The sequence below is a fragment of the Osmerus eperlanus genome, chromosome 16 (genome assembly GCF_963692335.1).
Source record: "Osmerus eperlanus chromosome 16, fOsmEpe2.1, whole genome shotgun sequence".
Classification (NCBI taxonomy): domain Eukaryota; kingdom Metazoa; phylum Chordata; class Actinopteri; order Osmeriformes; family Osmeridae; genus Osmerus; species Osmerus eperlanus.
In genome coordinates this window covers 8,038,921-8,053,814 of record NC_085033.1, presented here as the reverse complement: position 1 = coordinate 8,053,814, position 14,894 = coordinate 8,038,921, and the positions used below count along the sequence as shown (strand labels likewise).

Below are 14,894 nucleotides of genomic sequence, written 5' to 3'. Positions count from 1 at the left end.
ATATGTGGTCTTTTGTCCTATGTCTGAATGGGGTATACATTTTTTCTTAATCAATTATATGAAACAGTAATTTAAAATTAACCTGAATTAAAATGAGCAGAAATGAAAAGCCTCGTCATAAGGACATATTTTATAAAAGTTCTGACTTTGTAGAAATGTACATTAAAGTCAAAATATCGGCATCAGCCAATTTTAATATAGGAATATTGGCTTACGGTGTTGACCAATAATTTTCTTATAAGTGCATCCCTACTATGTAACACTCAAATGTGATGGGAGGTATAGCAATGACATGTAAGTGTTGTATATGTTCTGGTTGTGTTATTTATGGATACATTTCTCAAAAAACTCTAAACAAACTTATTTTACAGCACCAACTAAGAGTCAATTTCATCTGGGAGGGGAAAAACAGGTGAGACATAGTTTGATGTTACATACATGTATACTGCTCAAAGCCAAAGCACCATCAGTATATCTACTACTGTAATTGTATAAAATGAATTATTATATTTTTAGATTTATTCTACACCTTTTGCAGGCTTCTGAGGCCTACTTACTTTACAGTAATATACAGTAAATGCATTCATCATTTAAACTTTCAGCCCCACAGGATAATTATAAATTAATGAGAAAGGGGACATCATTTAAAAAAAAAAGGAATAGATTTTGTAACAGTGATATATTTTTCCCCCAGTAAGCCGCCACCATGAGTACGGACGCGGAGATGGCCCAGTATGGCGCGGCCGCCATTTACCTTCGTAAACCTGAGAGGGAGAGGATTGAGGCCCAGGCTGCACCATTTGATTCTAAGAATGCCTGCTATGTGCCTGATGTCAAGGAGTTGTACCTCAAGGGTCTGGTTGTTAAGAGGGATGGCGGGAAGTGTGATGTGAAAGTCCTTATCACTGAGGAGGTAAGAGGATACTTAGCACGGAATGAAAAAACAATTTGGTGGACTTGTTTCTGTACATCTATATTTTGCAGCCACAGTTACTGACACATTTAAGCTGTTTAAAAACATACAAAAACGATGAAATATGATTGAAATTCACTTGAAAAATGTATACATTGTTCAATTAGAGTAGGCTTCATGCATGTAATTGACATAATTTTTCAGGTTAAAACCTTCAAAGAAGAGGAAGTCTTGCAGATGAACCCTCCTAAATATGATAAAATTGAGGACATGGCCATGATGACCTACCTCAGTGAAGCTACTGTCCTGTATAACCTCAAAGAGCGTTATGCCGCATGGATGATCTACGTAAGAAAACTACACATGTAGACATGAGCCACCTTAAGGAAGCAAATGACACCCTCAGAAAATGTATACTTGAACTCTGATAGCAATATTTCCCTTTACTCTCTGCTCATATGCAGACCTACTCTGGGCTCTTCTGTGCCACGGTGAACCCCTACAAGTGGCTCCCTGTGTATGACATGGATGTGGTCAACGCCTACAGAGGGAAGAAGCGCATGGAGGCTCCACCCCACATCTTCTCCGTCTCTGACAACGCCTATCAGTTCATGTTGACTGGTATGGACTCTACTGATGGATGGCTGAATTCAAATATAGATGGATGGATTCTTAGTTGCTACCTGTATCAATTCTGATACATTTATTTGTCAATTGACTTTCAGATAAGGAGAACCAGTCAGTCCTAATCACGTAAGTTTAAGACTTTAACTGAGTGTATATTTTATGTATATACTATATATATATATATACTTATATGTATATAAATATGAAAAAGGTTGTGATTAATGACTTAAGAAGCTTGACAATACTTTTTTTTGTTCATGCACACTAAATTCTATTTTTATCATCTAATAAACTAGTGGAGAATCCGGTGCTGGAAAGACTGTAAACACCAAACGTGTCATCCAGTACTTTGCCACAATTGCTGTTTCTGGAGGGAAGAAGGAAGTAATACCCGGCAAAATGCAGGTATGACCTTATATACGCCATATAAAGTGCATGCCATCAATTGTTGACCCATGATTGTTTTCAGCCCCCAAAAAAAGTATTTTCAAGGTACAGTTCAAGGGCATATGTTTAATTTTACATGAAAACTGTAAATATATCCTCCCATTTTTTATTAAGAAAATTATAGTCACTGGCTGCATCATCATTTATAAAAAAAATCTGTCCCCCCACATTTTAAAACAAACATAATCCATTCGTATACGGTAGTTAAAATATAGTTTATATCTTCAAAATATGTTGTCATTCTTGACAGCAGTACTGTCGTAGTTTTACATACAGCATATCATTAACTAGAGAGAGTACATTTTCTGGGGAAATTGTAGGGTGTGCTTGCTTGCGTCGGTTGCAGATGGCTCCGTCCCCTTAAGTTTTTCCCATCTAGAGATGTTTTCAAGCATTCAGCGAGTTTAAATACATTATTTAATGTGACACTTCTTACTGTACATGCAAGTCTTGATTTGCTTGTGCTGCTAGTACACCACGACACCATACGATACATCTATGCACGTTGTATCCATGCGTCGTTGCTAACGTGTGCTGACGTTGTGACGTAGGCTAGCACTGAGTTCCCTTCGTTGACACAAGGCACTTTTTGCCACAAAAATGTAATTCAAACCTAAAGCGTGCAACGGAACGTAAATCCCAATAGAAGCAACGCAATCGTGACCAAGACATTTTGACACAAACGTTGTCTATGTAGTCCAAATATTTAGGGATCCTTAGGGGGGCAAAAATAATAATTATGAATAATATATATGTGAGAGAACACTGTTATAGTATGTTACTTATATAGCAATTTAAGAGGTTAAGGATTTGTGACATTTGCACTTTAAGTGGGAAGTAGGCTACTGTGTTAACTCTGAGCAAACATATTAAATTAAAGGTGTTCAATGATAATATAGAAACAGGGTTAGACCTAGTCTAGGGGAAGCGTTCCAGGAGTGAATAATTAAAGATGAAGTGACAAGAGAATTATTTTGGAATATTGGTGATAAGTCTAAATGACCAACTGGTTCGTCTCCCTTCAGGGTTCCCTTGAGGATCAGATCATTGCAGCTAACCCTCTACTGGAGTCCTACGGTAATGCCAAGACAGTGAGGAATGACAACTCATCCCGCTTTGTAAGTTTGGAGGGAAAATATTTATTTTCACATTTTACATTAACCTAGAAATCAATAGGACAGTTGAAAAAGCCCTCTCTATGCACTCTTTCAGGGTAAATTCATTAGGATTCACTTCCACATGAATGGAAAACTGGCAAGTGCTGATATTGAGACCTGTAAGTTGGTTTGGATTATTTCCCAGTTGATCCTTTAAATACATGTTGGTGTCCATTCACTTGAGATTCAAATTGTTCTCATTTTTCTCTATCATTTCAACCATGTCTCTCAAAGACCTGCTGGAGAAGTCCAGAGTGAGTTTCCAGCTGCCTGATGAGAGAGGCTACCACATCTTCTACCAGATGATGACCAACCACAAACCTGAGCTTGTTGGTGAGGCACTGCAGGGATTCTGAATGGCATTAACTACTTTGTCCACTCATTGAGGGTTCTGCCTTTTACATAAAATGTACACATGCCTTGGGTGATAATCATTTAAGTTTTGTCTCCACAGAAATGTCGCTTATCACCACCAACCCCTACGACTACCCCATGATCAGCCAGGGTCAGATCACTGTGGCCAGTATTGATGACACAGTCGAGCTTGATGCCACAGATGTAAGTCACTAAAAGGGTTCAACTTGAAAATCATGATGTATTGGTGGTTCATTGTAAACTTTCTTTCCCCATCCAGGATGCTATTGACGTCTTGGGCTTCACCGCTGAAGAGAAGATGAGCATCTACAAGTTTACCGGTGCCGTCATGCACCACGGCAACATGCACTTCAAGCAGAAGCAGCGTGAGGAGCAGGCTGAGCCAGATGGCACAGATGGTAAGCCAAATTATTTGTATCAATGTTCTAAAGAGCATTCATAGAATTATCTTCCTGTGATAAACATTGCACTCTGATGCTCATTGTTCCTTTCTCTCCACAGTGGCTGATAAAATCGGTTACCTTCTGGGTCTGAACTCAGCTGAAATGCTGAAAGCCCTGTGCTACCCCAGAGTGAAGGTCGGCAATGAGTATGTGACCAAGGGTCAGACAGTGCCTCAGGTAAGGCTTTAAAAAGCATCAGAGCTATTTTTTAACTGCTGTTCGAAATAAAGCTTGATTGTATTATTAATTTTAGCAGTGTTTATCAATTATTACAGGTAAAAAAATATTCATAAATTGTAATCAATGTTTAAGTGGAACCAACATTCTTACACAGGTAACCAATTCAGTGAGTGCTCTGGCCAAGTCCATCTATGAGAGGATGTTCTTGTGGATGGTCGTCCGCATCAACCAGATGTTGGACACCAAGCAACCAAGGAACTTCTACATCGGTGTGCTTGACATTGCTGGTTTTGAGATCTTTGATGTGAGTTTGAGATCATTATGGCAATAATTGAACAATTATTAGAAATACATTCAAAAGTGGTTTATTTTGTGTGTCATTAAACTATACAGATAGTATCTACTCTATTTCAAAGATTTGATTTATAGGAATAAAAATTGTGCAGATAAAATAAAAAATACATACGGTATGGTGGGATCGCTCAATAAAGTTCTGCCAAACTTTGTAAATCTACAGTACAACAGCATGGAGCAGCTGTGCATCAACTTCACCAATGAGAAACTGCAACAGTTTTTCAACCACACCATGTTCGTCCTGGAGCAAGAGGAGTACAAGAAGGAGGGCATTGTCTGGGCTTTCATTGACTTTGGCATGGACTTGGCTGCCTGCATTGAGCTTATTGAGAAGGTGAGGTGTCTGTGGATGTTTCATACATGGCAAGGATACAAGGTTATTCATACATGTATATACAGTATATATAAACTGACATGCTCTTATCATATCACAATGCTTGTTATATGTCTTATTCAATTATGCCGTTTCAGCTCACTCTTATACACAGTATATTTGACTGATCAAAGTATATTTCTACACAGCCAATGGGCATTTTCTCCATCCTTGAAGAGGAGTGCATGTTCCCCAAGGCTTCAGATTCTTCCTTCAAGAACAAGCTGTATGACCAGCATCTTGGAAAGAACATAGCATTTGAGAAGCCTAAACCAGCAAAGGGCAAGGCCGAGGCCCACTTCTCCCTGGTCCACTATGCTGGTACAGTGGACTACAATGTCACAGGCTGGCTGGACAAGAACAAGGATCCCCTGAACGACTCTGTGCTTCTGCTGTATGGAAAGTCCTCAACCAAACTGTTGGCCACGCTCTATGTTGCTGCTCCACCTGAGGGTTAGTATGGTTGAATTAGATTACAAACACAGGTTTATACATTGAACATATTAACATGATTTGTTAATGAATTAACAGTATCGTTCAAGCAACAAGACATTTAATTTATAATGCTGTCTAATTCCTGCCACTCCTTTAACAGATACCACAAAGAAAGGAGGCAAGAAGAAGGGAGGTTCCATGCAGACTGTGTCCTCTCAGTTTAGAGTGAGTGAGGTTTCTTTTTTATATGATTTGGGATAGTTTAATGCTGTGATTGTACTTTAATATTAGTGAGCATTTTAGCTTTATTATGAATAATATCTGAGAGTAACAATGCTTCATAACAACCTGACAGGAGAACTTGGGAAAGCTGATGACCAACTTGAGGAGCACCCACCCTCATTTTGTGCGTTGTCTGATCCCCAATGAGTCAAAGACTCCAGGTAAAATATTGTTTTACATATTATTTTTCTTAAGTCATTATTACTTTAAACATAAAGTGATTAAACATGTATTTGATTATTCTTTCTACAATTAAAATCCACAAAGTAAAATGCTGACCCTAAATGGTTACATCCAGGTCTGATGGAGAACTTCCTGGTTATCCACCAGCTGAGGTGTAATGGTGTGCTGGAGGGTATTAGGATCTGCACAAAGGGCTTCCCCAGCAGAATCATCTATGCTGACTTCAAGCAGAGGTAATAATAAACATACATTTGCGATGTAGTTTCTGTAAATAAGCAGACATGTTGAGAAATACATTTTCTATCTTTACAGATACAAGGTATTGAATGCCAGTGTCATCCCCGAAGGCCAGTTCATGGATAACAAGAAGGCTTCTGAGAAGCTGCTTGGGTCAATTGATGTGAACCATGATGAGTACAAGTTTGGACACACCAAGGTAAATTTTGATGATGGGATACTGGCAACTCATGTTTGTGACTTACAGAGGTTATTCAATATCTCATTTAACTGGTAGACATTCAAAATGGAATCGAGAGCAATCCAACAATCTTACTGTAATAATACTTGTGAGAAATACACAGTTTTTTAAATCCTCAGCAAGTCATTTCATTGGCAGTTATTTGATCCGAACATCATACATAACCTTTGTTATCTACTTAGATAGCAATATGTTAACACCAGAAGTGTTTATGTTGTTTATTTAAGTTTTGTATTATACCTGTGTCTCAGGTGTTCTTCAAAGCTGGTCTTCTTGGTGTCCTTGAGGAGATGAGAGATGAGAAGCTTGCTACTCTGGTAACCATGACACAAGCTCTTGCCCGTGGATACCTGATGAGAAAGGAGTATACCAAGATGACGGAGAGGAGGTGAGATGGAGATGATAAAATGAAAAATATGGATTCAAGATATATTTTGTCCTACGTTGAAGCTATTGTTAGAATAATGATGTAAACTTGTAATTTTGAAAAGATGGCTAACTTGGGCTTGATGGAATGATAGACTCTACATGTAGTAATGGGTTAAGGTTAGGGTAATGACTTCACATTGCATAATTTGTATCAAGCAAAAAAATTACTGTGTCTATCTCTTATTATCAGAGAGTCTGTCTACACCATCCAGTACAACATCCGCTCATTCATGAATGTGAAACACTGGCCATGGATGAAGGTCTACTACAAGATCAAGCCTCTTCTGCAAAGTGCTGAGACAGAGAAGGAGCTGGCCAACATGAAAGAGGACTATGAGAAATGTAAAGTTGCTCTTGTAAAGGCTGAAGCTCGCAAGAAGGAGCTGGAGGAGAAGATGGTGTCCCTCCTGCAGGAGAAGAATGACTTGGCTCTCCAAGTTGCATCTGTGAGTGAGGCACACACACACACACACGCACACGCACACTAAATTAAAGACAAATTAACCTCTGTTATTCTCAGGAAGCAGAAGGTCTGAATGACGCTGAGGAGAGATGTGAGGGTCTGATCAAGAGCAAGATCCAGCTGGAGGCCAAACTCAAAGAGACAACAGAAAGACTGGAGGATGAAGAGGAGATTAATGCTGAGCTGACAGCCAAGAAGAGGAAGCTGGAGGATGAGTGCTCTGAACTGAAGAAGGACATTGATGATCTGGAGCTTACCCTGGCCAAAGTGGAGAAGGAGAAGCATGCCACAGAGAACAAGGTATCAACATCTCACAAATATCCAAGCAGTAGCTTGTTCAAAAACACAAAACAATAGTTTTAACTTAGACTAACTTTGTCTTGTCCAGGTTAAAAACCTGACTGAAGAGATGGCATCTCAAGATGAGAGTGTTGCCAAGCTGACAAAGGAGAAGAAAGCCCTGCAAGAGGCCCACCAGCAGACACTGGATGACCTGCAGGCAGAGGAGGACAAAGTCAACACTCTGACCAAGGCCAAGACCAAGCTGGAACAGCAAGTTGATGATGTGAGTAAAGTTATGTTTTCGTGCACATTTGGGGGTTTTATCCAACTTTGCCTCTATGGGTATTTAATTAAATATCATATAATAAATTGGTTTTAGGGATTCAGAAAGACAACTGACTAATATTATGTGTTCTGAATAAATAGCTGTTAACATCAAAGCTTAAGTATGATAAATGTGTGTTGTCCTCCAGCTTGAAGGTTCTCTGGAGCAAGAGAAGAAGCTCCGTATGGACCTTGAGAGAGGCAAGAGAAAGCTGGAGGGAGACCTGAAACTGGCCCAGGAGTCCATCATGGACCTGGAAAACGACAAGCAGCAGTCCGATGAAAAGATCAAGAAGTAAGTGTTCTGATACACTATACAGTATAGATATAGATATATGTAATAAACACTTTTTAAGTAAGTATTGTATAATTATTAGAGACATTATTGACATTATATTGATTTCATTTACTCCTGCAATTATTAGAATTGAATTTCCACTTCAACATAATAATTTTGATGTCAAATGTTCAACCCCGTCGGGGTTCATGCATTAGGTCATGCATTTCACATTTATTACATAGTACCGGTACTCTCCTTGGAGTAATGCAATAATAAAGACCTGAAACTGAGATTTGTGTCTAATTATGCTAATCAGATTATTCAATTGAATATCTTAATCATTAAGGACAACAAGGCTTTTGTTTTGAAATACTTAACAGAAAAATTATGGATGTGCTTTACAATTTAATCTCCACTCAATGACACAAAACCCAAGCCTGACATGGATTAATGTGTGCACTAAAGGAAGGACTTTGAGACCAGCCAGCTCCTCAGCAAGATTGAGGATGAGCAGTCTCTGGGTGCCCAGCTGCAGAAGAAGATCAAGGAGCTCCAGGTACGGTGTAGTTAATAAACCCCAGACAAGTAATAATTCCTGGTTTGGCTGGATGCTATTATAATAGCTTGTGTTTAAAATCCACCATGTCTATTAAGTCTATTTCCTCTCGAATGTGGGCCAGAATTTTGAGACTTTGACGCTAAATATTTTATATCTACTGTAGGCTCGTATTGAGGAGCTGGAAGAGGAGATTGAGGCTGAGCGTGCTGCCAGGGCCAAGGTGGAGAAGCAGAGGGCCGATCTGTCCAGGGAACTTGAGGAGATCAGTGAGAGGCTGGAGGAGGCTGGAGGCGCCACAGCTGCTCAGATTGAGATGAGCAAGAAGCGAGAGGCTGAGTTCCAGAAGCTGAGACGTGACCTGGAGGAGTCCACCCTGCAGCATGAGTCCACAGCCTCAGCCCTGAGGAAGAAGCAGGCTGACAGTGTGGCAGAGCTGGGAGAGCAGATCGACAACCTGCAGCGCGTCAAACAGAAGCTGGAGAAAGAGAAGAGTGAATACAAAATGGAGATTGATGACCTTTCCTCCAACATGGAGGCAGTAGCTAAGGCTAAGGTCAGTGATACAAATAAACCAAAACAGAAAGATAGAATTAAGGTAAAAATGTAACCAAGAAAGCAAAGGATGGGTTATAGAGTGGGTTACAGAGGTTTGTGGAAAGCCGTTTTATGTTCACCTTTTACTGATTCTAAATTCCCTCTTAAATGCATGTTTTGTAATTTTATAAAAATGTTATACTATTTGTTGTTATAATATTTACAAAATGTTAACAATTTAAGGATTTCACAACTTCAATTTGGCACATTGTGTTACATTTAACAGTATAAAGAAACAACCCTAGAGTATCTATGTGATTGAAACATGATGTTTGTTCCACAGGGAAATCTGGAGAAGATATGCCGTACCCTTGAGGACCAGCTCAGTGAGATCAAGACCAAGAACGATGAGAATGTGCGCCAGGTCAATGACATCAGTGGACAGAGAGCCAGACTCCTTACTGAGAACGGTAAAAAAAAATTATGCAACATATTTGATCAGTTCAAAGGCCTACATGCAGAAATATGTTCCATAAGGGGTATATTGAAAATAACCAAAACAAGTATAATAAAGAAACAGACCTAAGGAAGAGCTTCCTTAATTCCCCACAGGGGAGTTTGGTACTAAGTTGTTGGGACACTCTTAAGAAAACTCAGCTTTCGTTAAATCCCCACAGGTGAGTTTGGTCGCCAGCTGGAGGAGAAGGAAGCCCTGGTGTCCCAGTTGACCAGAGGCAAGCAGGCCTACACCCAGCAGATTGAGGAGCTCAAGAGGCATGTTGAGGAGGAGGTCAAGGTAAAACAACTAAAGAATCCCTATGTTGACCAACTATGACAGTTTTACAGTACAGTGGTTTGCGAATACTATTTTTTGGTCGCTTACTACATCACCCACATCTCCTATTATTTTTCCTCTCAGGCAAAGAATGCCCTTGCCCATGGTGTCCAATCTGCCCGCCACGACTGTGATCTGCTGAGGGAGCAGTTTGAGGAGGAGCAGGAGGCCAAGGCAGAGCTGCAACGTGGCATGTCCAAGGCTAACTCTGAGGTGGCTCAGTGGAGGACCAAGTATGAAACTGATGCCATCCAGAGGACAGAGGAGCTGGAGGAGGCCAAGTAAGTCCAAAACATTTAATAGTCTTCTTAAAGCTAGCAATATAGAACATTGATAGTTAAAGATAAAGTTACTGTCAACCACTCCAAGTTTGCTCTCAGGACAGAACACCATTGCGATCATTTTTGTGTCAACAGGAAGAAGCTGGCTCAGCGTCTCCAGGAAGCTGAGGAGACCATTGAGGCCACCAACTCCAAGTGTGCCTCTCTGGAGAAGACCAAGCAGAGGCTGCAGGGAGAGGTGGAAGACCTCATGATTGATGTTGAGAGAGCCAATGCCCTGGCTGCCAACCTGGATAAGAAGCAGAGGAACTTTGACAAGGTGAAAAATATAGTGCCAGTTCTAGGTTTTGATGTAACCAAAATCAGCAATTGGAGCTTAAGAACTATTGTTTTGCTCATGCCCTGCTTTTGTGCTTTGAACCTAACACATTGTTTACATGTTGACATTAATTGTTAAAGGCTGCTTTGGTGTGTGCTTCCTCCTAGGTTCTTGCAGAGTGGAAGCAGAAGTTTGAGGAGGGCCAGGCTGAGCTGGAGGGAGCTCAGAAGGAGGCTCGTTCTCTCAGCACGGAGCTCTTCAAGATGAAGAACTCTTATGAGGAGGCTCTTGACCAGCTGGAGACTCTGAAGAGAGAAAACAAGAACTTGCAACGTGAGATAAATGTAGTGTGTGGTGCTTTTGTATTATTGAAAAGAGAGAGAATTATAATTATTTCACCATCTCATTATACTGTGGATTAGTTGATTTACAGAACCATCAACTGGGGGAAAACAGTTTCCTGTTGACCTCGTGTTGGATCCAGCAGACTAAGCTTGCTAATTGAACAAGCTTCTGTTTCAAATCACAGAGGAGATCTCTGACCTGACCGAGCAGATTGGAGAGACTGGCAAGAGCATCCATGAGCTGGAGAAGGCCAGGAAGACAGTGGAGACAGAGAAGTCTGAGATCCAGACGGCTCTGGAGGAGGCTGAGGTACAAACTATCCACAATTTCTAGAATTAAGTGGAAATGATAAACATCATTACCACAACTAACAATTACATTTTCAAAAACTTTCATTTATTCAGGGAACTCTGGAGCACGAGGAATCCAAGATTCTGCGTGTGCAGCTGGAGCTGAACCAGATCAAGGGTGAGGTGGACAGAAAGCTGGCAGAGAAGGATGAGGAGATGGAGCAGATCAAGAGGAACAGCCAGAGGGTGGCTGACTCCATGCAGAGCACCCTGGACTCTGAGGTCCGCAGCAGGAATGATGCTCTGAGAATAAAGAAGAAGATGGAGGGAGACCTGAATGAGATGGAGATCCAGCTGAGCCATGCTAACCGCCAGGCTGCTGAGTCCCAGAAGCAGCTGAGGAATGTTCAGGCACAGCTCAAGGTACTGTGATCTATTTTTCAGTTCAATAACATATTATATATTCATTGATATAACATTGATATATTCTCTTACTTACATAACTGAAATAAACACCAATGCTAAGCTCCTACACTGCATTTATCCTAACCACTTTGTTTGTTCTCTAGGATGCCCAGTTGCACCTGGATGATGCCCTCAGGGCCGCAGAGGACATGAAGGAACAGGCTGCCATGGTGGAACGTAGAAACGGTCTGATGGTGGCTGAGATTGAGGAGCTGAGAGTGGGTCTGGAGCAGACAGAGAGAGGCCGCAAAGTGGCTGAGCAGGAGCTGGTGGACGCCAGCGAGAGAGTGGGACTGCTGCATTCCCAGGTGTGGACAAGAGCCACACATATAGACACAAAGTTAAATAACTTTCACAGCAAGGGCTTAATTTTTCCTATATCCATGTGTACTCTCTTCCAGAACACCAGCCTGTTGAACACCAAGAAGAAGCTTGAGACTGACCTGGTTCAGGTGCAGGGAGAGGTGGACGACATTGTCCAGGAGGCCAGAAATGCTGAGGACAAGGCCAAGAAGGCCATCACTGATGTGAGTCTGGCTAACTAAGTATCACAGTACAGTCACTATCAGTCACTACTTTACTTACACCATCATCAAGGCCATATCAAAGAAATATGGAACCACCATACAGCTACCATACAGTAGACTACCCCTATGGTAGCATACCTTCCACCCTGTATCCATGTCCTAGTGCTTCATAACTTATGTGTCCACAATTCTAGTGTCGACCCCCACTGATCCATATAAGTAGAATGCAGAAACTTGTTAGATGGTTCTGATTTATACGCTGCAGTTCTCACAAGGTTTTATAACAATTTGATGGGTCATACCACTCGTACACGGTCTAGATGATATAATGCTGTACTGTGAAATTATTTTTGTTCATGTAACCTGGTACAATATACTATGTGTACATACAGTTCCTCAGTTCAACCAAGCGGTATTCTGTTGTTGCAGGCTGCCATGATGGCAGAAGAGCTGAAGAAGGAGCAGGACACCAGCTCTCACCTTGAGAGGATGAAGAAGAATCTTGAAGTGACAGTCAAGGACCTGCAGCACCGTCTGGATGAGGCAGAGAACCTAGCCATGAAGGGTGGCAAGAAGCAGCTCCAGAAACTGGAGTCCAGGGTGAGTTTGCAAAAGTAAAAATAATCCCTGTTGCCTTGAGAAAGGTAAAATATGTTTACGCCCTTTTTTTCTGGTATAATGCTGTTAATAAGGACGTTTTTGCATGGGAGTGATGGATTCACCATGAGCTCATAATCTCCACTCAGGTGCGTGAGCTGGAGACTGAGGTTGAGGCTGAACAGAGGAGAGGTGTAGATGCAGTCAAGGGAGTCCGCAAGTATGAGCGCAGAGTCAAGGAGCTGACATACCAGGTAACAACATACTCATTACACTCTTTATAAAATCATCAGCATTTGTGTGAACAATTAATTACTTTTTTACTTCAGACTGAGGAGGATAAGAAGAATGTAAACAGACTTCAGGACCTGGTGGATAAGCTGCAGCTTAAAGTGAAGGCTTACAAGAGACAGGCTGAGGAGGCGGTAAGTCTAATAACTTATTTGACCCTTGCTTATGCAAAATAAAGCTTTCCTAACTTTCGGTGTATATATCTATGGCTTTACCAATGGTATTTTTCTTGTCTTAATGATCACTGCAGCAAGTACATTTACAACGTTTTTAAGAAATATTTTTTTAATGAATTGATCCCAGGAGGAGCAGTCCAACTCCCACATGTCCAAGTTCAGGAAGGTTCAGCATGAGCTGGAGGAGGCTGAGGAGCGTGCTGACATCGCTGAGTCTCAGGTCAACAAGCTCAGAACCAAGAGTCGTGACTCTGGAAAGGTAAAGACCTGCTGATGTCACATCAAGGGTTCAGACAAGAAGAAAATGCATTACAATGTTTTGTTAGACCATTTGTCAAATATGAAAATTAAATACAATAACTGTTTTCTTTTTTACAATCAGGCAAAAGAAGCGGAATAGACCCTAACCTGAACAAGACACCGTGCCAAAACATTGCTATGTATCATAAAATATGGTTTACATTGTGATATTTTGAGGGGTTTTGAAAATAAAATGAACAATCTACAAAACAACATGGCTTGTTGATTTGTTTTAGGAGGTCGAAATGTTGTCTAAGGTTGCACAACTGTGTACATAGAAATGAGTTTACACAGGTCGAAAAAGCACATCAAAAATGTCTGCAGACAAATTAAGTTTGAAAACACATGGCCTTTGTAGCCTTTGAAAAGATTATTCCATGATCCTGAATATAGTATTTGTAAGAAAGTGAGTTTGTTAGAGCTACTGTGGCCTGTTTATAGGTGCTATAGCTGATAGATAAGTCTAAAGATGTTTGTTTCAGTAAAATATGTGGGTCCTTTAGTGACTGCAAGGGATACAACATATACAGATATCATTATTCAAATTCATCATATAGATGAAGAATAATCCAGGCTATTTTACTAAACTAGTACAGTGTCTGTGGTATGTACAATAATAAGATTGTTAACATAACAGTCTTGTTGCTAGTTTTAGTTAAACAGACATAATGTGCATTCTCTTCCACATTTCCTTATTTTTTATGAAATATGATTTAGCTAAATGTAAAATAGTCAGTTAGCCACTATGGCTATTCAACCCGTGAGTCATGTGGGTATCTAGATAGCTAACGTTACTATGCAACTAATATTGCAACTTTTACTTTTTACTGTACTGTAGTGCTTTGTGTGCAAGAAAGGCCCATTACAAGTAAAATGTATTTTGTATGTCTTATATTTTATATCTGAAATCTAAGGTTAGGCCCACACTTGGAAACTAGACTGTAATGAACATGAATCAATTTTTGGCATGACAACTCTGTCTTGAGGCGTCTCTCCTCTGAGCTCATTCGACTCGCTGCTGTGTAGCTCGTTTTCAAAGAGGGAAGCGGGAAACTGTGAGTCGGCTGGGGGCCTGGAAGGGCTTGGAAGGCTCTCGATCTCCGGGGTTTTATATGTTCAGTGCTGCTCATGAGCTCCCCGCAGTGCATGAGGGGGTGACCCACTTGGATCAGACCCAATGTAGAATCAGCAATGACACAGGGGGAGCCTGGAGCAAGAAGAGAAATGAGAGGAGCCTGGACGGCAGCCAAAGCAAGCCACTGAGGAACCTCTTCACCTCAGACGACTGGGAGTCAGTTTACTGTAAGGGCTTCCCTACAGACATGATCGTTGTCCAATATGTGTGTGATG

The 14,894-nt window shown here is 40.8% G+C and overlaps 1 protein-coding gene across 1 annotated transcript; it reads left to right on the top strand.

Annotated features, from left to right (window-relative positions):
• The first annotated feature begins 371 nt into the window (after positions 1 to 371).
• On the top strand, positions 372 to 13,757 carry LOC134036233 (myosin heavy chain, fast skeletal muscle-like). Its single transcript, XM_062481069.1, has 40 exons — positions 372 to 412; positions 695 to 913; positions 1,118 to 1,261; positions 1,378 to 1,534; positions 1,639 to 1,666; positions 1,837 to 1,945; positions 3,013 to 3,105; positions 3,200 to 3,263; positions 3,379 to 3,477; positions 3,599 to 3,702; positions 3,779 to 3,917; positions 4,021 to 4,139; positions 4,297 to 4,446; positions 4,660 to 4,830; positions 5,019 to 5,322; positions 5,465 to 5,529; positions 5,660 to 5,747; positions 5,885 to 6,002; positions 6,082 to 6,205; positions 6,499 to 6,635; positions 6,867 to 7,122; positions 7,197 to 7,439; positions 7,528 to 7,704; positions 7,895 to 8,040; positions 8,491 to 8,581; positions 8,748 to 9,137; positions 9,462 to 9,588; positions 9,796 to 9,914; positions 10,038 to 10,234; positions 10,370 to 10,553; positions 10,721 to 10,886; positions 11,083 to 11,207; positions 11,303 to 11,611; positions 11,758 to 11,961; positions 12,055 to 12,180; positions 12,610 to 12,780; positions 12,927 to 13,031; positions 13,107 to 13,202; positions 13,372 to 13,503; positions 13,627 to 13,757. The coding sequence occupies exons 2-40, from the start codon at positions 707 to 709 to the stop codon at positions 13,642 to 13,644; spliced, it is 5,802 nt and encodes a 1,933-aa protein (XP_062337053.1). The 5' UTR covers positions 372 to 412; positions 695 to 706; the 3' UTR covers positions 13,645 to 13,757.
• The last annotated feature ends 1,137 nt before the right edge of the window (positions 13,758 to 14,894 follow it).